The sequence below is a fragment of the Calidris pugnax genome, unplaced genomic scaffold (genome assembly GCF_001431845.1).
Source record: "Calidris pugnax isolate Ruff unplaced genomic scaffold, ASM143184v1 scaffold153, whole genome shotgun sequence".
NCBI lineage: Eukaryota > Metazoa > Chordata > Aves > Charadriiformes > Scolopacidae > Calidris > Calidris pugnax.
In genome coordinates, this window is record NW_015090999.1 from 4,736,312 (window position 1) to 4,762,770 (window position 26,459).

A 26,459-nucleotide genomic window follows, 5' to 3' on the forward strand; every position below is an offset into this window, starting at 1 on the left:
GATGACTACTATGCTATAGGTGATTTAGATGAAAAAAATCCATCCCTGATGTCATGCGGAATACTAGGCCCTAATACTGACTCAGTAGCTGTCCTCCAGCAAAGCTCACACCTGTTCATCGTCTGTGACTCAGTAAAATCCATATGGCTTCACACAGTTGCCAGTAGATGGTCAGTTGTACTTAGATCTTTAAGTCAGATAAAGATTTAGGAAAAAAAAAATCAAAAGATTAATTCAGAAGCTACTCTTACTATAGGTTCCAAACAAAGTTGCTTTGTCTATAAAATCTCATGTGAAAATGAGATCAATTTAATTGCAAAGGTTAATTGTTTGTAAAAGACTTTATATATAGGCAAGGTACATAGCAAGTAATGTGTAGGGCAATAGATTTTTGGAAGCAGAAATAATGTATATATTCCTACCTATTGTATCTGCCAGCATCACTGAGGAAAGGTAAGGGTGTGCAACAATGTCACCACAGCTGATGAAATGGACTCTCTCAATAAAGTCACTACTTTACCCTATTCTCATCTTCTTTAATAGCAGAAAGAACAGAAAGTTCACTCTTCCTGACCTACTTTCTGCTTTTTACTTTACTGGAAATATTCCCACTCTTGTCCTTATCCCTCACCCCTGAGCACACTAAATTGATTTTTTCTTTCTTCATCCTAAAAAGGGTTTTCTTCCCTTTTACAGAGGGAAAACGTCTGATTTTGCTGTACCAATGTTCCTCCTAGTCCATGTAAGAAACCCAGATTCACAAGATCTGAACCACAAGGATATTTTAAGATAAGATGCAGTTTGTTATATATGAATAAAAATTCTTATTTTCACCTCAAAAGTGAATTCAAAGGTTCATTTTCTCTGTACCATCTGCATAAAACCAAAGCAGGAGTCCACATCTGCTGAAATAAAAAAATACAAAAAAATATAAGCCCATTCCTATTTTAGAAATAAAACAGGACATAGCTCAATGAGTCTGATGTTAGAGCTGAAGTTGCGCCATCAAAACTAGAGCTAAACTATTGATATGGCATGCTGAACTGATAAAAAAAAAACACTTTTCAATGCTTTTCAGCACCTTTTATGCACCTGAGGCATACATTTTTTAAGCAGAAGTCTGACATTCCTTCTGCAAAAATGGGCTTAGATATAGTTATGCACTATCTTCAATAGAGAGAAATCCCCTGGAAACTTTTAACATATTTTTTGAATTCAGGAAACTCTATACTTTTTACTCTGTCCATTGCATTTTTATTCTACTTGATGTGTTTGTTTCTATAGTGACTAACATTATCCTCACACTTGTAGAAGTTGTTTTCTAAAAATAAATGGCTATTTGAGAACAGAAGCCAAAAATGAAATCATTGGCAGATGTAGGTTTGTGTGTTCTTCCCACTTTGACAGAAAGGCTGAAATGGGTTCTAAATCTGGTAGATTTAATTTCTTTAATGGGCTTTATTTACTCTGTGACAATAGCAAGGATAAAACAAAGAGGATAGCTACGTGGCAGGATGCAAAGCTAAGAAATCATATTCAAGGAGGTAGCTCCTTGTAAGAGTGTCTGAGGATTTAGGTGCAGGGATTAACCGAATAAGGCTGGTCCATTCAATACATTGTTTTCCATTTCATGCATTTTTAACCAAATAAAAATATTCCAGTGTGGACAACCGAGCACAAATCTGTCACACCTTTCCTGAGTTGTGTCTGTAGTCAGGTAGACTCAGTTTTGGTTTTATATTTATTTTTGCTTTATAGCTTGTGTGCTTTCTAGTAGAGCCCAATTCTCTTGCAGTCTTTGGTCTTCCATACAGCAACTGAACCAAAGAATGATAACTTTTCCTATAGACTTTTTGGGAGAAGAAAAGACCCAAGATAAGGAGATTTTTTTTTCCAGTTCTACCATTTTCTGAAAACTCTGACTACTCAGATATTGTGCAAAAGAGGAACATGCCCCCTGTGAATTTAGGAACAGGGAGCGTTATTGTATCTCTGTGTTGTGGGTTAACCCTATGGGCAGCTAAGCACCATACAGCAGCCTGCACTGGGATGGGGGAGAGAAAAGAAAGAGCAGAAGCAAGAAAACTCATGGGACAAGAGACAGATAGATCAATAAACAAAGGAAAGAGGAAGAAAAATAAATTTAAAAAATAATAAAATTATGATAAGGCAGTCACTCACCACCGTGTGCAAATGGACCAGTTCTCATCCTGTCTCCAAGCAACAGCTACTTTCAAAAAAACGACTCTCCTCTGTTTTTTATTGCTGAGCATGATACTATACGACATGGAATATCCCTTTGGTCGTTTTGAGTCAGCTGTATTGGTTATGTCCCTTCCTAATTTCTTGCCCACCCCCAACCTACCCATGGTTGGGCATAGTTGGAAAAATAGGAAGCCTTTACACTTACAAGAACTGCTCAGCAATAGCCAAAACACTGTTGTGTTATCAACACTGTTTTACTCACAAATCCAAAGCATAGCACCATATAGATTGCTGTGAGAAACTCCATCCCAGCCAGACCCAGTACACACTGTTAGCTGCCAACATCAGAAAACTGTTTAAGGTAGGATTTACCTCAGCAATTGCAGATGCCTAAAATTAGTTGTCCAAGTCTAAACTAAGCTCTAGACATCTCAATGACTTACAGGGACTTCCAGAGTAATGCATTCCAAATATTGGCATCTTATGGTATACAAGAAAAATTATCCTTGATTTGTTCATGCCGTAAAAAATGGACAATAGATCAATGAACTTGGACTTAAATAAAATACTTTAACTGAAAACTAGCTCACATCAATCTTGTATTAGGAAGTCAAAGTGGTGAAGGGACTGCTTTCAACTGTTGCAATCTACTACTCTCTTCAGTAGTAGATTAAAAGTCATTACCCATGACTTTACAGATCCAAAGAGTGTTAATTTTTTGACCTGTGCTCTCAGTTGCCTCAGTTCCTATAGTACATATTCAAAGCTGGTGTTCAGGTCAATGCCTCTTTAAAGGATATACATTATCAGAAAGAAGATGAAATCATCTTCAAAGCAGAGCTTAAACATTAATTCATTAGTGCATTAGACTTGTACTGGGTCTGTGAATTTTACTGAGTATATATACAGTGTCCTCAAGAGAAACTAATTGAATGCTATGGCTATTTGCAATCTAGTGATTTCTCAAATTTGATTGACTATTGCAGCATTTACTCTTCAAGTGTTTTTCCAAGTTGTTTGATATAATCTACGTTAGCTGGATTTCTGTGGAACAGCAGTAGCATGCAATGTACAATTAGGTTAGGCACAAGCATGCATTATCATAAATAGGCTTAGGCATAGTCAGCATGTAGAAACTCATTTGTGTTTAACAGGATACTAATGTTAAAAATCAATGCATTATTCATAGCCAAAGGAAAGCAAATTGTTTTACACAGCAGTTTCAATATTTCATGTTTTCCTATTCAGACTTATTGAAAAAGACTAAGCATAGCAATTTTTTAACACTGAAAAAATAAATGTAAACATATGTAAAACATGTCATATCCTTTGTTTTGATCATTGATTACTGCACATTTACTGATTATTCTTTTCTTTTTTTCCCTCTACTTTTAAAGGGTTTAAAACATATTAGTATATCTGTACTTTTGTGTGCAAGCAGTAAACTTTTTAAACTATTGACAGATGAATCTGAAGTTAGTTGTTCATCTGGAACTGTGAACATCTTAGGTTATAATTTGAAAAAGAACACCATAACTATATTGCAAACTAATACAGCATGTGTATGTGTGTATGTCTCTGCTCTCCATCTTAGGAACAGAAGACCAAGCAATTTTGTTTTTAAAAGAATGCAGTACAGAAGATAGAAATATTTCACTACTTGTTTCAAAAGCTTTACACAATTGCTGTATTTACAGGTTAGACCAATTTTAAGTATTGAATTGATTTTTTTCCAAGGCTTTTATGAGAGCTAGGCATTCAACTGCTGTCAGACATGAAAGTCAGAAAATCTGACTATACTTCAATTGGAATATCTGTAACTACAATGTGAGGCTGACTACTTAGAGATGCAGTTGGTAACTAATTGGTAGACTGTATCATATTGGGAAAAAAAAATAAGTAGAACTTAACTAGCATATATAAACTTACAAGGATGTCTTAAATTTAGATTTTATTCAAATATACCTTAAAGGATATTGATTGGAAATCCAGATAAATCAGAAAATAAATCAAAGCCCAAAGAAGTCAAGGGAAATTCTGTTGATTTTACACTGGATTTTTTCTTCTATATGGGCATTAGGCACTCTACTCCATTTTGCTTTTTAAATAGTTTCAGCTGGCTATGTGGTCATGGAGAAGACCGCTTCACTCAAAAACTACAGCAATTTAAAGTCAATAGACAATAATGCTTCTTGGGTTGCAAAAATTACTATGAAAAGGGAGCATAGGTAGATTAATAGAGAAGTTTCTAGGTTGCTAGCATGCTGTACAATGCCAAACTATGACTCAATTTTTTTTTTTTTTTTTTTGGTCATTGGCAAGAAAAGTACATTTGAAAAAATATACGTCTGATTCATCATAACTGAAGACTGCAAGTACTTAGGTGACTTTCGTTCTCTATAGACCAGTCACCTCTAGGCATATTTTGAATTCACATTCAAATATTGCCAAGCACAGGAGGAGAGAGGAGAAGAGGGGGAGGAATGGAGAGGAGAATCTACCTGTTCTGAAAGGTTGATTCAGGTCAAGGGACATCTGTCATTCCAACACCAAAATTTATGAACAAGGTGGATTATGTCAGAATAGGGTAGGAGATTTTAACTTTGATATTAAACTCGTCCTAACTGGGAATTGTCTGTCAATGAGCAAGCAAAACATAGAAAAGATTCAAGATCTGTTGCACAGATACCGAAGAAGGAAATAGTGCAAATTAAAGAGATGTTTACATATTTACAATGAGCTGAATACTACAATAAAGCAGGATTAGTAAAGAGAATGCAAGAGAAAACAGCTTGGCTTCATCTGTTTCCAAAATAAAGACAATTTACAGCCACATTTTATTAAATGACTAAGATACACAATTTTTTTAGGAATCATAGTGCTAAGAATAGTAGGATAAAATGTGTTGTTCTAGTTCACACCAGCAGGAAATTCAAAGGACCATGTGACTTTTTATCTTGAAAAATGAAATATAAAGAATATTAGCTTCAATCTACCTTTCCTGAAAACACTTCAAGGAATGTAATTTTTTGCAGGATGATGGTTATCAATGCATACCACATTATATATGCATGTATACTTTTATATTAGATATGCCTGTATGATTCTCAATTCATTTAGTTACTTAAACTCTACATTAGGATAATAGCAGGTTGTTAATTTGACCTGTTTTCTTACAAATTGAAGATCTTTTTCAGCATATTTTTCAGATATTTGCCTGTTAATATGGATCATACAAAATTTAAAATATTTATGTATAGAATTGTCATGAGGCTTGCATATCACTTTTACAGGGGAATCCTGATCTTTGTTTACATAATTGCAATGCATTCATGACTGTAAAAAAGCCACACAAGCACTGTGTTCACAGCAGAAAAAGGTTTTGAGTAAGACCTATCCCAATGAAAAAACAAAAGGTGCAATAGTTCTGTGAGGGAAATAGGTGTTGTGTACCTGCATTAAATAAATGGAGGGCTACAAAATAAAACCCTCTGCTTCCTAATGCCAAACTTAATTATTTATTTCCTGTTCATTTCAGGATTGTGAAACTTATGGTTCAAGAAAACCTTTCTTAATTTCCTTTAAAACGGGAGACAAAGGTTCTGCATTGGTTTTATAGTAGGTGCTTGTAGTTTCCATAATTGTATCTATGCTGTATTATGGGTTTTTCTTTCTTTGTTTGTTTTCTGTGCAAGTTCTATGTTCCCTGATCCTACTTAGTTAAGATTTATCCTTGATGATTGTCTCTCCATTTGGAATTTTCATGTATACTACATATATGAGTTTCAACTGAGTTGCTCGGTCTGCTTTCTCAGGTATGAATGTTAAGATGCTACTTATTTGTTCCGGAAGATGACTTCCTTTCAGTATAGCATCTTAAGCTCTCAGACCAGTACTTCTACACAGTTCAGAGAGTTGGTGCTGCAAGAAATATAGGGGAAGAGTTGCTGATGCGGACTAACAGCATCTTGCAGGCAGGGCAGGATACATTATTTGGCTCATACATCTTGTGTGGAATTAATGGGTCCTTATGTGCACACTGAGAAATGGCAATGAGTTGTGAATGAGGGAGGAGGGGAGCTTTACCTTCCACTGAAATAGCAAATGCATATCCTTATTCCATCTGCTATTTTTAAACACTGAATTTACAAATAAATAAGTAGAGTACCATGAAAAATCACATTTTGAAGACTAATCTGTAAATTGTAAACCTAATTTCCACATTTGAAATTCATATCCTTTGTACAGAAAACATTCTTCAAAATAATCTAGAAAAGGTATCAGTACAGTCTGACTGAAAGGGTGTGAGAAAGCTTTCCTCTGCTTCATACAAGCGTCCCTGTAGTCTTCAGAATTTTTCTGAATAGGGGGAATGTATTGCTAAGAAGAAAAAAATGGATTCCAGAAGAGTCTTCCTGGGTATTTTCTAGTCATACCAAAATTTACAAATTATGTAATTCATTCTCAGGTGTTTCCTCTTTAATATATACAGCTAAAGAAACCTGCACAGCTTACCAACATAACTGAGAATTTAAGAAAACATGGTATACTCCTCTTTTAAGGATTTTACACAAGGCCTACATACTTAATAGCATTAAAACTTCTATCTCTACATGTATGTATTGATAAGAAAGAAAACTCACTAGCTGGGGGACAATTATGCACAATATTTGTGTAGTTAGAGGGGTATGGTCTCATTTCTGATCTATGGAGATGATGTACTTTGTGTAGAGGTAAAAAGGAATGACATACAAGCTTAAGGCCTTTTTGGAAGTAAGCAAGCCTGACAGTTTTTGATTTTATTTATACAGCTTCAGAAATTATAAAATTGTCAGAGCAACTGATAAAGGTGAATGCTTAAAATGCGAGATAAAAACTCCATGTCAGTTCAACACTGTCCATGCAGATGCACTTGCAGAATCACATTCTTTATAATAATCTGCTTAATGATTCATAGAATTGTGGTAGAAAAACAATCATTAGCCATATTTTTATAAACCTGGTAAATATACAGTTTGTGGAATGACAAACATTATTGATAAACATTGGTGGTTTTTAATTATGTATGGTCAGGAAATGCTCTCATATTTTTAGTTGGTGATTTAGGGAAATATTTTTGTGATCAGTTTTAGTCCTGTGGATGTTAACTGAAAAGGAAAGAACTGTGTTGTTTTCACTTCTGATATCAGTATCTGTATATACAGGTATTCTCCATCTGAAACAATCAACCACAAGTTGAAGTGTGAGCACTGACTTCCAATTCAGAAACTCAACATGAATAAAGAATGTAATGATTTATTTGACTGGACACAGATACCTGAGAATCTTTGAGCCTTAACAGTAAAATGTATGCAAGTCAAGACAGAGTGGCAAGATTCCTTAAATGTCTCAATATACAATCAAATAACTGATGTGTCGAAGTGAAAGGAAATTAAATTGCTGCTGTTTCTTAGGAATATTTTATCTCTTTTTATTATTTTGCTAAATTACATACCTTATCAGTAGAAAATTAAGTACTAAAGAACTCATACTAATAAGCCAAGGCATATATACATATGCCCATATATAAAAAATATATGTGTGTGTGTATATATGTATACGTGTATGTGTATATTACATATGTATATATGAATATACTTGTGTATATATATATATAGGAAAAAGATCTTGATAGCCTTCATCACACAGAACAGTACATTACAATATTTCTTCAAAGGCCAGTGAGGCCACGTGGAGATCTATCAGCACAAAAGATGTTACTGGAATATGACTGGTATTGAGGCTGTAATAAACGGTCTGTAAAGTAATTCCAGACACAGTAAGAACAAAACGGAAATGGTATGCTCTACATAAACAGACTGAAGCACCAGTTCTATTGTTGCTCACCAAAAGATTTTGTGGCTCTATGGCAGTAGGATGAACAAGGAAATAGCATTTGCAGCATATCAGACTGTCCCATACAGTGCAGGAGGGATGAGGAAAATGTTTCTTGCATGGAATAAACATTTTCCCATTGCCTTACTGTATCTTCTAATTACTTGTTTATGAGGACAAAGAAAACAATACCTTAAGCATGACACTTGCCTTTAAGAGTACACTTCCCTCAACCCCCCCTCTCCAAACTGTTTTTTGTCAAAGCAATGTTTCAAGCAAATACACGACAGTCTCACATGGATAGATACCAACACACTATGCTAACATCTGTAAAACAGACAATTACAATCAAACCAGTTTTCTTCCTAAAGAACAAGACGGGCAATTTTGAAAAGGACTGACAGCAATCATTGTGCAAGCATAAGCACTAATAATCTACTTCTATTTTTTTTTTTTTTTTTCCTCAGAAATGAAGTACTGTACATACTCATCCCTGCCCCAGTCACATTGGGTGAACTGGATTGAAAGCCGTACTGTCATTTATTTCTTTGAACAATCCTGCACTTCATTGTGATAAGCAAATTTTCCAGAGGACAAGGTTTCCCTTGTAGTGTGTTTTGCGGAGGGTATTTGGGCTGGAATGCTTTCAGTTTCTAAAGCAAGCATTTGCAGATAGAAACTAAAGGCAAGGTCTGCCCAAGAGAACAAACTGCAAGAGCTGCAATGGATGTTTACTATTTTGCAAAATCAGCCATTAACAGACCTTAAGTAATCTAGAAGATATTTAGCTGGATTTTACTTTCCGCGGTTCACTTAGATAAGGGGAAAAGGAGGTGAGAGAAATTGCAGGAGGAGGAGCTGATCTGTCTCAAGGTGGAGCTGTATCTTGTATTAAATGACACTGGCAGATTAAAGCTCTCTGGTGGGGAAGGGCTTAAAGGCTGAGTCAAAAGCCAAGAAGTCTCTTTATTTACGCCTACCTCCCAGCCCCTGGCAATCTGACTAATAACAAACTGAGCTAACAAGAAAGACTAGAAAGAGCAGAGAGAACATAGAAGCAGCTTGGATCTAAAAATCTGACAAACCAAGTGATCAAGTCAAGCTCTGCTGAACATCTTGTTTGTTTACTGCATCCAAATGCTTGCAAACAGTTAACTATACGCAGAAAAGCCAGCATAGCTGTGAAGTATGCTGTGAATTTTAATTGAGGAAAAAGGACAACTGCTTACAGGATGGTCTCATGTGCACGCTGTCTGGAAGATTTTTTCAACTGAACGCTTTGTACTCTGTCTTCTGAACAAGGATTTTAACTTTATGGAGCTGTAGTATCGCCAGAGCTTGCAGCAGAGTGAAACTCGGACGAAAGAGTGCATTTTTCACTGGGGAAAATTACAGCGCATTGAAACAGCTGCTCCCACTGTGCATTACCGAGCGTTTCAGGGAGTGTTACTGCTGTGCAGGTAAGAAAGGTTCCAGTTAGTTAATTAGTTCAGTGTAGGAGAAATTAATTTCTCATTACCAGCTGAAATTATTTTTCTGCGTGACTTTGTATAACTTTTATGTTAAATTATGGCAGTTTATACTGTGTTTCAAATGCTCTGCCAAGTGCATTTATTCAAACTGCCAAATGCATAGATTGTGTGTATTAAAGGAACACTGATTTTAGATCCCTTGAGGGGGGAGAAATGGGTGTTTGTTTTTATTTTCTGAAGTGCAAGAATTGTCTTAAATGCATCATCTGACTATGATTCCCATTAGAATTTAATAGGCAATCCCGAAGGCTTTTAGAAATTACCAATTCTTAGCTTGAGGCTTTGAAATTCTTCAACATGCGTTTTTTAAATAGCTGAATTAAAGCAAACAAAACCCCAAGTGATGTGAAAAAAGCTAAGTTAATGTTGTAAAAACACATTGCTGATTATTTCTTGTCAAGTATGTGATGCCTTTGCTATAAGGTGACTACTTCTGGAAAGTATTAAACTTTGCCTCATAGAAAGGACTGAGAATTTTTAGTCTTTTAGAATTCATATTGCAAAAACCTTGGTTACATTATGCAGTTAGTGACTTGCATTAAAGCAGATAAAGCCAACAAACTCAAGTTATCATGTAGAATTTGCTGAAAAGCCTCACCACATAAAACAGGAAAAGGTTGACTTTGTGTACTCTTTTAAATTAAATTTTATTTTATTGTAAATTATTTCGGTTATATGTCTATCATCTGTTACTTGAAAGCAGTTTTGTTTTTATTTTACGATAGTAGCCCACTGAGAGCTTCATTACATATTCCTGACCATTCAGACAAAAAAAAAAAAATTGAAAAAGGGAAAAAGAATGCAACTCTCTGATTAATGATTATTTGGTGTGTATATATGTGTGTGTGAGAGTTCTGGCAGTGCTGCCCACAGAAGTATGATGATGATTAAAATGAGGACATTTTCCAATTGGTTACAAATGTTACTTTCATCTCTGAGAAGAGGGCTTTCATTTTTATAACCTAATTTCTCAATATGCATTAGAATGCAACATACTTTTCAGATGTTGGTTTTTTTTTTTCATTTAATTTTGCTCAGGGAATTTATAAGTGCAGTTTGAATTTGATGCAGATTGAGGCTGGAATTCCTACAGAGAAAAAGTGTACAGAAATAGTGTCTAATTAGTCATACAGTAGGTTTGAAGCTGGCATCTGTGTCAAGAGCCTGCATTTTTTACCTTGGGTCACTGGAAAGGATATTGATACACATAAAGCATGAATGAATCTTTAGCATAATATGGTCCTAGAATTATTCTGCATGCTTCGAAATTACATCTTAGCATGATGTGTCTTAACCAATACTTCCTAGGAAAACAGAGACATATATATTAAACAGGCATCTGGAGTTCAAGGAATGTTAGATGAGAAAACAAAATTATTTGTTCTACGGAAAGAAAAATAAAAGGTCATATTTTAGGGGACACTTTTTCTCACACTGTGAATTGCACTTACTATTTCTAACCTCATCCATCTACTCCCACTTATCAGGAACTAATAATAGAGAAAAACATAATTCACTGCACACATTTGCTGTTGTTGCTTTTATGTGTATGTAATACTCATACCACAGAACTTAAGTGCCTGCATGTATAAATCTTTGCAATCTGCTTCAAGGGAAGCCTTGAGTAAATGGTGTTGCTAGTAACAAAGGTACATGATAATTAAAATATGTATTGATGAGATGCCAAACCATATGGCCACACTGTAAGAATGTTCATGCATGTAATTGAATAGATTCTTCTAAAGGGTTCTAATCTTTCAGAATTTAACACTTCTGCTGGTTAATTGTGTAGTGACATTCTGTACTCTATGTTTTAGTTGCTTACTTTGAAAGATCAAGTAACCTTTATTAGATGAATTACTTAAGAAACCTGCTTAGTTCACTCCTAGAATAAATTTTGCACCCAAAAAAAGTTCTTGTGTTTTCAATCATCCATTTTATTGTAACATTTTTTTTTTCTTTTAGGAAATGTGCAAATATTTAATTAAAGACCATAAACAGAGATTTCATTCCATCTCATATATCGAGAAATATCATTGTTCTTGTTAATTGGACAGCCTTGACAGAAAGAAACAGAGGATTTTCAAATGAAGAGTGTAGTAATAAATTAGTTCAAACCAATGATTAGGAATGCTTGATTTCAATGTGTGAATTTTACTTGTGACTCCACAGTTATCCTGTAATGATACATTTATCAGGTATTGCAAAGTTCAAGACCAGCTGACATTTTATAATTTAAGTTATATAACATATGGATGATAATGATGATAATTTTTAACTTGTAAAACAGAGTTAGTTCCATGTACATTTCAGAATTTTTGTGATAACTAATGATTATAATAATTGGAAGAAGTCTAATAATTAATCACAAAAAAAAAATGTCTGCCTACCTTTTTCTGATATGTACTGTGTTGTCAGTTCTCTCTTTTTTTTTAATTTTAATTCTGTACACAATTATTTTATGTGTATATTATACAAAAACATATTACACTACTATGTGCTGTGTTCCCGCTTTCACTAAATATCCACAAACTATAATCCAAGCATTAAAATGTAAGTAGAGAAAAAAAAATATTTTGTCTACTTCCTTTTCAGTTTGGGGGTACAAGGCTTGCAGAGGAAATACCTTTTGATTTACATACATAAAGCAGAACGTAAGGAGAGATTCCATGTATTCTGCCTGAACGGGCTGTTGCTCACAACACATAGTTGAACCAAACCAAGTCTAATTTCTTCTCTTCAGCAGCTGGACAACATTAAGTTGAGCTTAGCAAGGTACTCTTAAAATTTGCAGTGCTATACGGTGACACACAGCAATGATCCAAACTATTCCATTAGCCTTGATATGTTGCTTGGAGTAGTAACTTATTACTGCTGTCTACTGGCAAAAGATTGTATATGATACATAAATAAAGACAACGCATCCCTGATAATCTCCTACTTTGGTGTATCAGCATGAGAGTACTGAATCACTCCCCTTATGACTGTGTTCATTGATTCCGGACATTAAACTAAATATATTTTTCTCTGCTTAGAAAATTGTAAATTTTTTTGCACAATATAATATTGTTTGGAAAGTTAGGCAGCCAATGTCAAATAATAGGAATGGATACTGCTCCCCCTTGCCCCAGGAAAAAAAAATAATAAAAAATAATAAAATCTAACCCTCTGAAATTATGACTACATTACTGTTTGTTTTTTCCTTTTTTTTTTTCTCTTTTCTTATAGAATCTACTGGGCAAGATGAAGCTCTGGATTTTTATTATATATTCAGTTGTGGTTGCATCTGATCCTTTCGAGTCACAGCCTTCTTTTTCTTCAGTCAGAGGATCTTGTCAGAGTTTATGTTCCTGTGAAGAAAAGGATGATACCATGATTATAAACTGTGAAGAAAGGGGCATCAAGATGGTATCAGAAATAAGTGTCCCACCATCACGGCCTTTCCATCTTAATCTGTTAAACAATGGCCTGACTATGTTACACGTGAATGATTTTACTGGCCTTGTTAATGCTATCTCTTTACATCTTGGATTTAATAATATTGCTGATATTGAGCCTGGGGCTTTCAATGGTCTCAGCCTTCTTAAGCAACTTCATATCAATCACAATTCTTTAGAAACACTTAAAGAAGATACGTTTAATGGATTGGAAAATTTGGAGTTTCTTCAAGCAGACAATAATTTCATCACAGTGATTGAAGCAAGTGCCTTCAGCAAGCTCAACAGGCTTAAAGTGCTTATTTTGAATGATAATGCCATTGAGTATCTTCCTCCGAACATATTTCGGTTTGTGCCATTGACCCATTTAGATCTTCGTGGAAACCAGTTACAGACCCTGCCCTATGTTGGCTTTCTGGAACACATTGGTAGAATACTAGATCTTCAGCTGGAAGATAATAAATGGGCCTGTAACTGTGATTTGCTGCAGCTGAAGATATGGCTAGAAAACATGCCTCCTCAGTCAATAATAGGTGATGTTGTATGCAATAGTCCTCCAATTATCAAAGGCAGCATCTTAAGCCGGTTGAAAAAAGAATCACTTTGTCCCACTCATCCTGTCAATGAACTTGAAGATCCTTCAGGGTCACTGCCCTTGGTTGTAACCACCTCTGTTAGTGATAGTCACCTGTCAACTAAGGTGATTCCTATCCTGAAAGCTCCTACTAAAGAACCAAGTTTAATGCTTCATACTTTAAAGCCTACTACTCAGTTTCCAGGAATCTATTGTCCCGTCCCCTGTCACTGCACCAGCCATATGCTCTCAGGAGTTCTCATGCACTGCCAGGAGCGAAATATTGAAAGCTTGTCTGATTTAGGACCACCTCCTCCAAATCCTAAAAAGCTTATTCTAGCTGGAAATATTATTCAGACATTAATGAAATCAGATCTTGTGGACTATGCTAGCCTGGAAATGCTTCATCTGGGGAACAATCGCATTGAAATCCTTGAGGAAGGATCCTTTCTGAATCTGACTAGACTGCAGAAATTGTATCTCAATGGCAATCATCTTACAAAGCTAAGTCAGAATCTCTTCCTTGGCCTTCAGCACCTTGAATACTTGTACCTTGAATATAATGCCATCAAACAAGTTTTGCCAGGGACATTTACTGCAATGCCAAAACTTAAGGTCCTCTACTTAAATAACAACCTTCTGCAGACTTTGCCACCCCATATCTTTTCAGGTGTTCCACTTACCAGATTAAACCTGAAAACAAACCAATTTTCACATTTGCCTGTAAGCAATGTCTTGGATGAACTCAATATGCTGGTACAAATTGAACTTGAAGACAACCCTTGGGACTGTACTTGTGATTCAGTTGGGTTGCAAAAATGGATACAAAAACTGAGTAAGAACACAATGATGGGTGACATTTTTTGCAAATCTCCAGGACATCTAGCGAAAAAAGAACTGAAATCTCTTAACAGTGAAGTCTTGTGTCCAGGTTTAATAAACAGCCCTGCCCTACCAACTCATGCCAGTTTTGTAGTTGTGACAACTTCTTCTACTACTACCAACACTGCAGACACTATCCTGCGGTCTCTTACAGATGCCGTCCCACTTTCTGTTCTAATACTAGGACTTCTAATTGTGTTTATAACTATTGTGTTTTGTGCAGCAGGAATAGTTGTTCTTGTTCTCCATCGGCGACGAAGATGCAAAAAGAAACAAGCAGATGAACAAATGAGGGATAGCAGCCCAGTTCACCTCCAGTACAGCATGTATGGGCATAAGACAACACACCACACAACGGAGCGCCCAGCTGCAACTCTCTATGAGCAACGTATGGTTACTCCCATGGTTCAGGTCTACCGCAGCCCGTCCTTCAGCCCCAAACATACTGAGCAACGGGAGGAGGGAAGTGAGAAGGAAGCTAATGATTCCAAAAATCTCCACCGAAGTCTCCTGGAAAGAGAGAACAGCTCACCTCTTACAGGTTCAAATGTAAAATATAAGGCTACAGATCAACCTGCTGAATTTCTGTCTTTTCAGGATGCCAGCTGTTTGTATAGAAACTTTCTTGAAAAAGAGAGAGAACTGCAGCAACTAGGGATCACGGAGTACCTAAGAAAAAATATTGTCCAGCTCCAGCCTGACATGGAAGTTCATTATCCTGGAACACATGAGGAGCTGAAGCTAATGGAAACACTCATGTACTCCAGGCCAAGAAAGGTTTTTCTAGAACAAACTAAAAATGAGTATTTTGAACTCAAAGCTAATTTACATGCTGAGCCTGACTACCTGGAAGTCCTGGAGCAGCAAACATGAAGCGATAACACGTTGGGCTGGGATCGAATTTCTGTAATTCTATTTTAAGTTGGAACCATTGTAAATAAAAGTGCCTTATAATTACATGTCAGCAGTCAGAACTTAAGCACAGCAGTAATCCTAGCAACAAAAAACTCAGGGATCACTGTGGGAAGCCATGGGGTTGTGTGCAGGCAGTATGTCTCACCCCAAGTTAAACGTGAACTTTGTGTGATTGAACTGTGGGAGGAAGATTGCTTGTTGCAATATTACTCAACATTTTACAAAGGTGTGTATGGCGCTCTCCATTCTGTACCCAACCTACGGAAAATATTTGTTACCTTTACTCTTTCATTTTCCCCTCAGTTTAATTAGGTTCCTTTTGAAAAAACACCTGTGTTTGTAGTTTTAAGGTTAGAGTGTATTTGTTAGGTTAGTAAACACACTGCATACATGACCATTGTCTACAACCACACCTAACATACCCTTATAATAAATATGAAAGGAGTTGAAATGTCAGTTTAAAAAAAAAAAAAAAAATTAAAAAAAAATTGTGTATACACCCAGAGCCTGCAAATATTTAAGTATTTTACACGGAACTTCGTCATGTGCATTCTGTATCAGTTTGTGGAAGGAAAAACATGTAACTGTGTTTACCCAACATCTTCAATAAGAAGAAAAAAGGAAGCCTTTTGCTACTTTCCCTGATAGCTTTACCTAAGTTTGGACAATCTTTTCTTGAGCTGCTGCTACAAAACATTGTGCATCACTGGTGTTTCAACTCATAATCCGGGGCAATTTGAAAAGCTACTGAGAATCAGCTGTAAATATGTTATTGTGTTTAATAAGTTTGGGTTTTTTATATATCTGTCTATATATAAAAATAACTTCTGTGCTAGCTTTAAATATTCTTGGAGAAAATGAGTTTGCTGTGGCTAGGAACTTCCAAGTTCAAATAAAGGTCCTTTCCCACCCTACTCAAAAGCAACTCCCAGACAGAGTAACGGCAACAAACCACACACATGAGGAACAACATTAGTATTTAGTTGTTTGTACAAAAATATGTTATATTTTCTGAAATTAGAAGGAATTAAAGTGTTGTGGGAAAAATAGGTTAAAAAAAGTAGAACACTGCAGGTTTATTTTTGCAATGAATTCTAGCTAGATTTATATTTACTATTTATTCTGTATAATTTTGTAATTTTTTTCAACTCACAAGAAATGAAAAAGCTTATTCCTGGCTGCCTTTCAAGCAAATCAAGGAACTTCTCTCTATCAATGAAAAAGAAATAAAGAGGTTTTTAAATGTCTTTTTCTTAAAGGTCACTTTTTAAAGAAGGCAGCAATTTCTGCATGCACAAGTTTAGAACTGTTTGGGAATTAAACACAACTCACTATTGTCATGTGGACAGAAGCATCTTCTCCAGAGTGCAGTAAGGCCATTCAATTTCTGTGCATGACTGATGGTGCCAAAACACAAATTCTGACCTGCATTTATCTTCCTCTAAGCAAATCTTTTGTAAACTGATTATGCATGAACTTTTTTTCTAATTTCTATTTGTATAGAGAAAGATCAGCTTAATTATTACATGTCTACATATGTATGCTAAACTTAGCATTGAAGTCTTGATAAATTCAAAGTAAAGTTATATTCTTTAGTTCAGCTTACTGTTGGTGTCTTACCTATTTGTATATACAAATGTGAGTTCTTCATATTCTTTGTAAGATCCTGACAGAAAATTTTACTACACTAAAAATTTGCAGAGAGATAATAATTTTGAAGGTGCTATCCTAATTTCTGTAATTTGAGTATCTGACCACATTTTCTCTGTTAGGAAATCAACTTCCTTATTATTAATATTTTTGAGATGTCATCACTTTGCTATGGAAGTTTAATTTGTTGACTTCTAAAAATCAAAATGTCAGTTATTAGAGAATGAGTATCATTTCCTCTTTCTATGACTGAGAATAATTTAGTTCAGAAAACCTATGTATTTAGGAGGATTGGGAAGAGTAAATCTGGTGGCAACATATTTGTTTCATTGCTATCTTTATTCCAGATAAGTAAAGATTCTAAGTGTTACTTATGCATGTAAGGGTGAGACAAAAGGGAAAATGCAGCTACATTAACTTTACATTAACTTAGATATCTAGTGTTATTTTAGTTGTCCTTGCATATTCAAAACATGTGAGTGGGCTTCATGGACATGCCACAGGACCTTTGGAAACCCATGCCCTGATCTGTAGGAGCAACTGGAGCCTGGATGGGGATGGCTTAGAGCATCAAAATTACACTAGGTGTTTACATTTAAACAATTCAGTTTCACAAAGAAAAATTCTAAATAGCTTTATTATTTGAAATAATTAAGATCCAATGAAAAATTTAATTCAGTGGATGGAAGTGACACTAGAAAGCTTTGAATAATGAATCAGATTGACTAATATTGTTCCTTTTTGAATTCTCAGAGATCTCAAATAACGTAGAGAAAAAAAGCAACAAAACACAATAAAACAAAAATGTACATAGTACTTTATAACAGACTTTAGTATTTCAGTGTCTTTCATTTCAGTAGTTATTTACTTTAGTAACAAATGGGTGTAAAAATAATAACCTACAATTGGTAAGGTGCAGGGAAATGTTGATTCAGGCCCCTCAGGCTTAGATTTAAGAGAAGTAATAAAGACAATTGCCACATGCACAAATGTCACTTTGCTTAGCTGCTAACAGCTACTTGACAGAATGTTGAGGACAACTGTGTGGTAAAACATTCTTCATTGCAGTCTCAAAGCATCAGAAAAAAGAGTGAGCTAAATTCATGTCAAAGCAACTCAGTTACACAGATGTATCAGAGCATCACTCAGCAGAATTAAAGAGAGTTTTAGCTTTTAGCTTTCCCTCAGCAGGCAGGTTCACATCATTCATTTATATAAAGGAAACTGTACTCTGTGGCAGTCTGTAACACTGCAAGTGGTTTTGAAGTATCCAGGAATGACTAGAATATGGCATGTGATACACATTCTTATCATCTGTCCCTACTGGACTGCCGCGTAGTGAAAGTTTGTATGATGAGAGAGCGGTCTACCTATAGCCTTATAACTTCATAACATTCTCAGACAGTGATTTTCCAGCTATAAGGAAACTTTATATTGCCATAACAAAAAGGGATAAGAATTTGGCCATATGTGATTATTCTTCAGCTAAAGAATATTAAAATTTGCTGATTAACCAAAATAAATCACATACAATGAAAGGAGAGTGCAATATCTGCTCCGAAAAGGGACATTTTCATTAAAACAATTAGAAATATATACCTAATGTTACTGGTGTTTGCAGAAAGTTAGGAGGCATGTTCAGAAATTTTTTCATCAACACCATATTCTGATTTTTTTTTTTCCGGTGACAGGCACAGTTAAGTGATTTTGTGTGTTTCACTTTGCTAGAATAGTGGAGGCTGGAAAGCAAAGCATGTTTGACAGTCTGCAACAAAGTGGATCCATTTTTCTTCTGTCAGCACGATAGTTTAATTGAGTGCGAGAACAGTGCTTTGTCAAGCACACTGGTGTACGTGGCAACTATGTCGTTGTTGTTAGGGTACCTCAAGGTAATAACCAACACTGCCTTTTTTCCCCTCACATTTGAGTGAAGAAAATATATTGAATAGCACTATAGATATGTTCCCTAAATAAACAGAAATTAAAACAATTTACTGCACTTTTTTATTTTAAACTGCTTTTATCTTTTAAAATTCATACAAGTCAAATATATTTCTTTTTCTTTTTACTCCTGCTACAGGTATTTTTCACACAAGCTTTTTGTATTGATTCTCAAATATATTACCTGTAGTGATGCCTCTCCAAGCTCTGAATAGAAAAAAACAATCTTCCGTCCCAAAGACTCCTCCAACAAAACCTGTAAATTTACACATAAATTAGCATATTTGCCTTGTCAGAAATGGTCCAGAATTTTCACACATTCTTCTTCATTAGAATGACAGATCAACCTTTCTGTAATGAAAATCCAGATTGAAAATTAGTTCATACTTTTTGTCAGTGATATGTTAAATATACTAGATTTGAATCCAAGTCTTTTTCACCTGCTGTCATTGTTTCTCTGACTGGAATCTGAGGATCAGGTTTTGGCCCCTCTTTGCATGACAAAGAAGTTCCCAGAATGACCTGAAATAACAGATGTTTACAATGTGCCACTTACCTGCATAGAGATTACTAATTGTGTAGTATGCTAAACTGAAGACGTAAATTTGACTGGGGTGGCAGACCATCTTATAAAGATCTGTTCCTGGTGTTAATGAAAAAAGGTATTTACCACAAATAAAGCATTATTTCACAGGATAAAGTGATAGCGGCAAGGGAAAAATAGAGACTGAATCTCAAACTCATCATCAGAAGAGATCCTGGATTACCATTCTGAGGATGCCATTGTCTACATCATTGTACTTTAGCAGCCACACCAACACAATCTGCAAGTTTCACATTGATGCGCTGAAATCATCATGAGCGAAAAAAACAATCAAGCACTTGTTTTCATTCAAAAGATCAACTGAGAAACTTGCTAAAGACTCAGGCATGTTTCTCTTTTTTTGTGCTCCGCAACACAGAATATTTTCATTTCCATTAATGAATTTCTGTCTCCAACAAATTCTGCCTATCCATAGGCAGCTCTCTGGCAGGACAAACTACTGTTGTAATTGAAACCTACCCCTTGGAGAGGTTTTGGAGTGTGTGCATTGCCTTCAGTGGTCAGTTCCTCTGTGACTTAATATTTGCAGCACCCTGTTGGATTTGAGACAGGGAAGATGGATCTATTACTGATCTTGTATGATAAGTTAAAAGATCTGTCCCCTTTTGATTTTCTGAAGTTTATGACATTCTTCATCTTGTTCGAGGAGTTGGTCTCAAATCCTTTTTTTCCTTGAAACGGAAGTGAACCGTAGCTGGAACCAATGTGGGGAAGTTAATCGCCATACTGAAAGGATATAGCATGGCATTTTCTTTCCTGCACATCTCCTAAAAGTCAGCTTTGGCTTTTTACACAGCAGAACAAATTCTTAAGAGCCACAACCTAATGAAAAACAGCTAACCTTGAGGAAGAAAGTAAAATGCCAGATGGTGTTCAGCTCCATGAAAGCAAGATGCAATGAAGAGGTTTGGTTTTTTTTTTATATTCAGCTACATCAAAATGGAGTGCAAGTACATGTGCACAGCACATTTCATAAAACATTTAGTGCTTTTTGTGTTTTCAGACATTTACTTCAAAATACTCACAGTATGTTTCTCCTGTTACTACTGGAAGAACTATTTTAAGTTCGTGCAATGGAATGATGGAAAACAGAAAAGAAGAAACAACTTGGTTTCATATTTCAAGAAGCGATGTTATTTATTGTAACCTCAGCTCTTTGTAGACCAATTCATCCAGATTAGTTCATTTTGAGACAGATTTTTTTAGAAGATAAGAAATCTCAAATCTTCCAGTTGTAATTAACTACCAAATAAACTATAAAAGAATAGGTAATTGATTCTTCAAACAGAAAGAAGTCTGAAACCTTTTATATAATCAGAAATACTATGGAATCTTAGCATAAATTTGTACTTTAAAATAAACTATAAAATTTATTTGGTTAACTCATAAAAGTTAGTATTATTTTTAGTTTTAAATTGAGACATCTCAGCATTTTTGCATTTTTTAAAATTCAAAGCCAACATAACACTTCAATAATGACACATATTTGGGTTAAATACATATTAAATGGTTCCATACCAAAGCATATAAAAAATAATACTGTAAAATATAATCTGATACTCCCCCTATCTTTCCCTGCTGAAATGGGGTAGTGTGTTGTGCAAAAAAATTGCACATTTTCTGGACAAGGAGACAAAACAAGAAGATGAGTTCTTTTGTAACTTCCTTAATACATTTTTTGGGAAGTAAAATATTATGGATTCCTATCTCGGTGGTGGATTATGTTCACACAGTTCATATGAGATGTAATTACCTAAATTCAGACTTAAAGTAATCCAATGCACGGTATTCTTAACAGAATGGATTGACCTAACTAGTAGTCTATGCAATTATGTTCTTCTGTAAATGTAAGGCTGTTGCAACTTCACTTTTTAAAAAAAATCCCTTGTCAAATAACCTTTGAATACATCTGCTAGATCAGACCCCTAAGATCCTCTCAAATCTTTATGAAACTTGATAAAACGCAAGATTCCAGGCTGCCAATTCTGGGTTAGTTTATGGTTATCCAGACACCCTGGATGTTTGGTTACTTGGAAGACAGTGAAAAACCTCTAAGGTCATGTGTTATAGAGGAAGAAATTTTGAGCAACAGTTAAAGATTTAGATTGCTTTTTTCCTCTGGCCTGAGGTGTTCGATATTCCACAGCCTTGTATTATATGATTTAAGGATGAATGTGAAACACTAACAAATCAGAATTGTAGCATTTAAATGCCACTGTTCACAAAAGATAAATGATTCCATGACATATCATGAAGTGAAAATTAAGATACAGAGACTTTAACTGTGTTACCTAAGTGTCTTTAAGTAATATCTAACTTCAGGAGAGATGGGGGGATGTTGTCATTGCCATATTGACAACTCATGCATTCAGATTTCCTGAAGCGAAACATCGTGCTGAGGATAGCTGTATTAATGCTGCCATACGTCATATTACAAAGGCCGAATCATGTTCTGTAGAATCTAAAAAAAATTGTTTTTTATACACTGAAATCTATCACTGTTACAAGGACTGAAGTCTCATCTGAAGTCAACTGGACTTCCTGCAGGCTCAGATTTTATGATTAATTTTATACATAAAAATGACCACAGAATAAACAGAAACTTTATTATGTTCCTATATAAAGAAAATTATGCCTTCTGAATTTTTGATTCACATCCTGATCCAAGGGTCTTTAAAGCTAAGGAATGATGTCTTTTGGATCTGGAGTTATGCATCATCATCTTAGAAGTCTATGGTTTTGTCTGCAGAGATGTATATAAAAAAGTGTGCTAAAACTTAAGGGTGTTTCTGCACCAAGTCTTTTTCCAACCAGTGTGAATTGGAAGTAGACAAGACCAGTAAGTGGTTTTAAGTATAAGGCCCAACCATATGTTAACTTCACAAAATTTATTCTGAATATTCCCATGGCACTGTCCTCTGAAAAAGTGAAAGGTATGTGTCTAGGTTTTCCCTACTTTTTTTATAACAGATAAATATGTAAAGATGACAACATAGGTTACAAGGGTCAATATCAATAATAAACACGTCAAAGATATTTGTATAAGAAAACCTTCTTCACTAGGAGGAATAGTGCAGCACTGAAATGTTACCCAAAATATCCATGGAACCTTAGTCTCCAGGATATTTACAGGACTTGGGTGTACAAAGTCACAGCTGGTCTAGAGGAAGTAATAGTCCTGCTTTTAGCAGGAGTTTGGACTAGACAGACCCAGAGGTCCCTTTCAGGCAAAATATCTGATCTAATATGATTCTGCAAAAGACTTTTGAGGGCAAAATAGAAGAGTCTTTCTCTTCTATACATAGTCTTCCTGAATATGCAGTTAAGGAAAAAGGCAATACCAAATAATGTCAGGAAATAAAAGCTTTCAAGTTTTTTTGTTCTTTTTAAGTTCTGTAGGATATAGAGAAGCAGTAATATTGATGGTGCATTAAATTAAACAGTACTTCTCTGATGTTGGTCAGAATGCATGTGTACTGTGGTTACCTAAGTTTATTGTTAAAAGTAGGCGGTTGTTTTTTTTTTTTTTTTAGCTTTCAAGTTTTTTTGTTCTTTTTAAGTTCTGTAGGATATAGAGAAGCAGTAATATTGATGGTGCATTAAATTAAACAGTACTTCTCTGATGTTGGTCAGAATGCATGTGTACTGTGGTTACCTAAGTTTATTGTTAAAAGTAGGCGGTTGTTTTTTTTTTTTTTTTTAACATGACAGGTGATTTCAAATTTCTAAATAAAATGCTGAAACTATCTGAAACTCTTGAAGAGTGATCCATTTCTTACTAGTTAAATTAATAAACCTTGTTTTCTTGAATAGTGGTGTTGTAATTCTTCATACATTTCAAAAGTAATGATAATATTACTTTTTTAAAAGATCTTCCAGGTTTTAAGAGTTCTTAGTTTTTTGTCAGAAGGCCAAATTATTGCACTTATATGATTAATGTACATTTTAAATGAAAACTATTTTTTTACGTAAAATGTTACTTTGAATTTTTTGAATTATGAAGCAACAGTTGGAGCAAGGTGCTTCTCTAAATGTAACTAATTTAGTCAAATCAGGATCTATTTGATATAACTAGATTTTGATTATTAAAAATCATATGCCAATTTGCTTAGCTCTATAGTCAGGGATTTGGGGGGGCTTTTTTTTGGTTATTTGCTTATGATGTTTCTAGCAACAATAACCTCACCGAGAACTTTTGATACTGCTTGAAAAAAAAAGTATCTAGTATAGTTAAGTAGCATTTAGAATTACTATACCTAACAAATTGTCCTCAAAAGATTATCTTTTCAGTTTGTTTGCACTATTCCCTAGGTGGTATTGGATGTATGTTCAGGTTTTATTGTAACCGCAACTTAATTTTCCACTTAGCTAGGATCAGATTTGCAATCTACCAATGGAATTTTTAAACAATATGAAATTTCTAGACTTTGATGAGTGCAGTAAGCATACTTTTTTCCCCAATAAACATATCACAGATGGGTTTGTTGATAGTTTATTGCACCTTGATTATCATCACATCAGTTAATCGTCTTGGGTATTACCATCTCCTTTTGAGTCATGAACCACTGCAGATAATGCTGTAAGTGTCTCTTTCTAAGAATGACAACTCTGTAAGATAGATTAATATTATAAACATATTAATTCCTTTCTATGCAATGCAAGAATTCAATGGGACTACTCAGAAAGATTCATTTATCCACACATACTTTCTCAAATGGAAATCTCTTTTGTTTTAATTGGACTTTGAATTCTTTCGGGAAATCAATCAGGCCACTTTTCAGCTTTCAAATCCTATGTTTTCTTAGGGTGTGGTGTTAAGGAAATGAACGTATTGGCAATGTTAATGCTGAGCAGTAGAAAGAATGTCTGACTTCTGATCTAAGTCCAGTGCTTCATGCTAATTTTGTTAAGTGTTAATCAGTAATCAGTCCTTTCACAGTCCTTGTGCAGTGTGTTATCTGTTACTTGAAAGCAGATACTTCCATACAGATTTAGGGCAAAAATGCATACAATGATTTTCCCTTTTCTTAAACTCTTTTCTAGGTGTGTACTTAAGTTATTCTTAGAGACTAAACATATCTATTATTTGACCTAGGATGGGTGTTAGTAAGTTCATAATATATATTTGTATAGGATCACTATGAAAGCCAATTTTCACAGACATAAATATAACAAGAAGTAGTTTCTTGGCTTCCTGTATGGATTTTTTTAAACAGAATTTTCTAATCATTTCCATTCTTATGATGGCTTTGTATTACATTAATCTTGCAAAATAAACCTCTGAAAGGTAGTGCAAACCTGGATGTGTTTCTATCAGAGCAATTACTTAGCCACCTGAGGAGAAAGTGAAATATTGAAATTATTAAAATAGTCACAGAGAATCACCCATAAAAATTTAATGAAACATGTGCTACTTTGAGCTTAAACACAGACATAAGAGTTCAAGTTTTTCAGAAATTGACACAAAAATGCTCCTTATTCCTACAATTTAAAAGTACAAAATTAGACACAAGTAATGTAATTCATTGATATTAATGTCAACCAAATATGTAATTGTTTTCTACCTACATGTAACAATGCACTCCCACAAAGATTTGAAAATTTTCTTCCCACATAAAAAGTTTTTTCAGAAAATAGCAAAGAGGTGAAAATTACTGATTTAATGCACAGGTATACATAGTATTCTGTTAGTACTGCACTGACTCCTTGGTCTCACTTCTATAAGACAGGACTGAAAAGCATAACCAGTGTTTTAATCAAAACAACCATAAAAAAACCCCAAAACAACCCACAAAGAAATAAATCAGTAAGAGGAATAAAAAAGGTTAAAGAAAGAAAATAAAAGCATTTCAATTATTGATCCATTGCTCTCTCTGTAGCCTGTCATATATTTATATATTTCTCTTAGAAATATTTCTTACTTCTTCTTACTAGTGTGTAACTCATTACTTGGGTTATTCTCTCTTTTGGGGTAAAAGCACCACAATATAAACAAATAAAACAATATTTATACAAGAGGGGGGAAAGAAAATGAATTACAGCTCCAACTGGCTGGGAATTTTCCATCAAAATACAGTTTGATGGAAAAAATGTGTTTTCAAACCCCACAGCGTTTCACACAGGAAGACATTCTTGCCAAAAATAACACCTAATTTTTTGAGTTGAACATAGTTGTCAATAATTAAATATATCAGTTTGTCAAACTGTTCTGGTTTGACATTACCCACCTCTATCTTTCATAAAGCCTATGGAGATTGTAAGAGTTGAGCTTATGATTTTATTTCATGCTTTTCTGTTGAAAAATTTTACTCATCAAGCAATGCTTTCCATTTATCTTTACAGTTTTCCATCTAGCTTGATTGCTGGAAGCCCTAGCCACACAAAAATAATAGGAATGTGGGAAATACAGACTGCAAGATGACAGACACAGTGGCAGTTCTGATACAAGATTCAGTGGCTGTAACAGCCAAAATTGGATCAGGCAAAATTAAATTGAAAGCTTCCCTCTAGGAATTATATATGTTTTCCCCCTTCTCTTTCGTTCTTTTTTATTTATTTTTAAGTTTAACATATTTATGAACAGCTTTTCATAAGTATTTTGCTATTCTACTTTCTGTTTTGGCATAAGTTTAAAGAAAGCTGGAGTCCAAACTTTTCTATTTGACCATGTGTGAAATGTAACAAATAATTTGTGTAGTATAGTAACATTATCAGTTCTCATGAACCTAATATAAGAATAAAAATTACTAGGTTTGGCTGCTAGACTCTTAAAATGCACACGTGACTCAGATCACCCATATCAACTGACTGCCAGGCCTGCGAGACTCAGCAGTGGCTGCACTTGG

The 26,459-nt window shown here is 34.8% G+C and overlaps 1 protein-coding gene across 1 annotated transcript; it reads left to right on the plus strand.

The window, feature by feature from the left end:
• Positions 1-9,001: 9,001 nt before the first annotated feature.
• SLITRK6 (SLIT and NTRK like family member 6) lies at positions 9,002-19,697 on the plus strand. Its single transcript, XM_014955491.1, has 2 exons — positions 9,002-9,539; positions 12,840-19,697. Exon 2 carries the CDS (start codon positions 12,855-12,857, stop codon positions 15,375-15,377), a length of 2,523 nt encoding a protein of 840 aa, XP_014810977.1. The 5' UTR covers positions 9,002-9,539; positions 12,840-12,854; the 3' UTR covers positions 15,378-19,697.
• The last annotated feature ends 6,762 nt before the right edge of the window (positions 19,698-26,459 follow it).

What these genes read in the sequence shown, in the direction of transcription:
- SLITRK6 (XM_014955491.1), top strand. Translation starts at nt 12,855, where the DNA reads ATGAAGCTCTGGATTTTTATTATATATTCAGTTGTGGTTGCATCTGAT.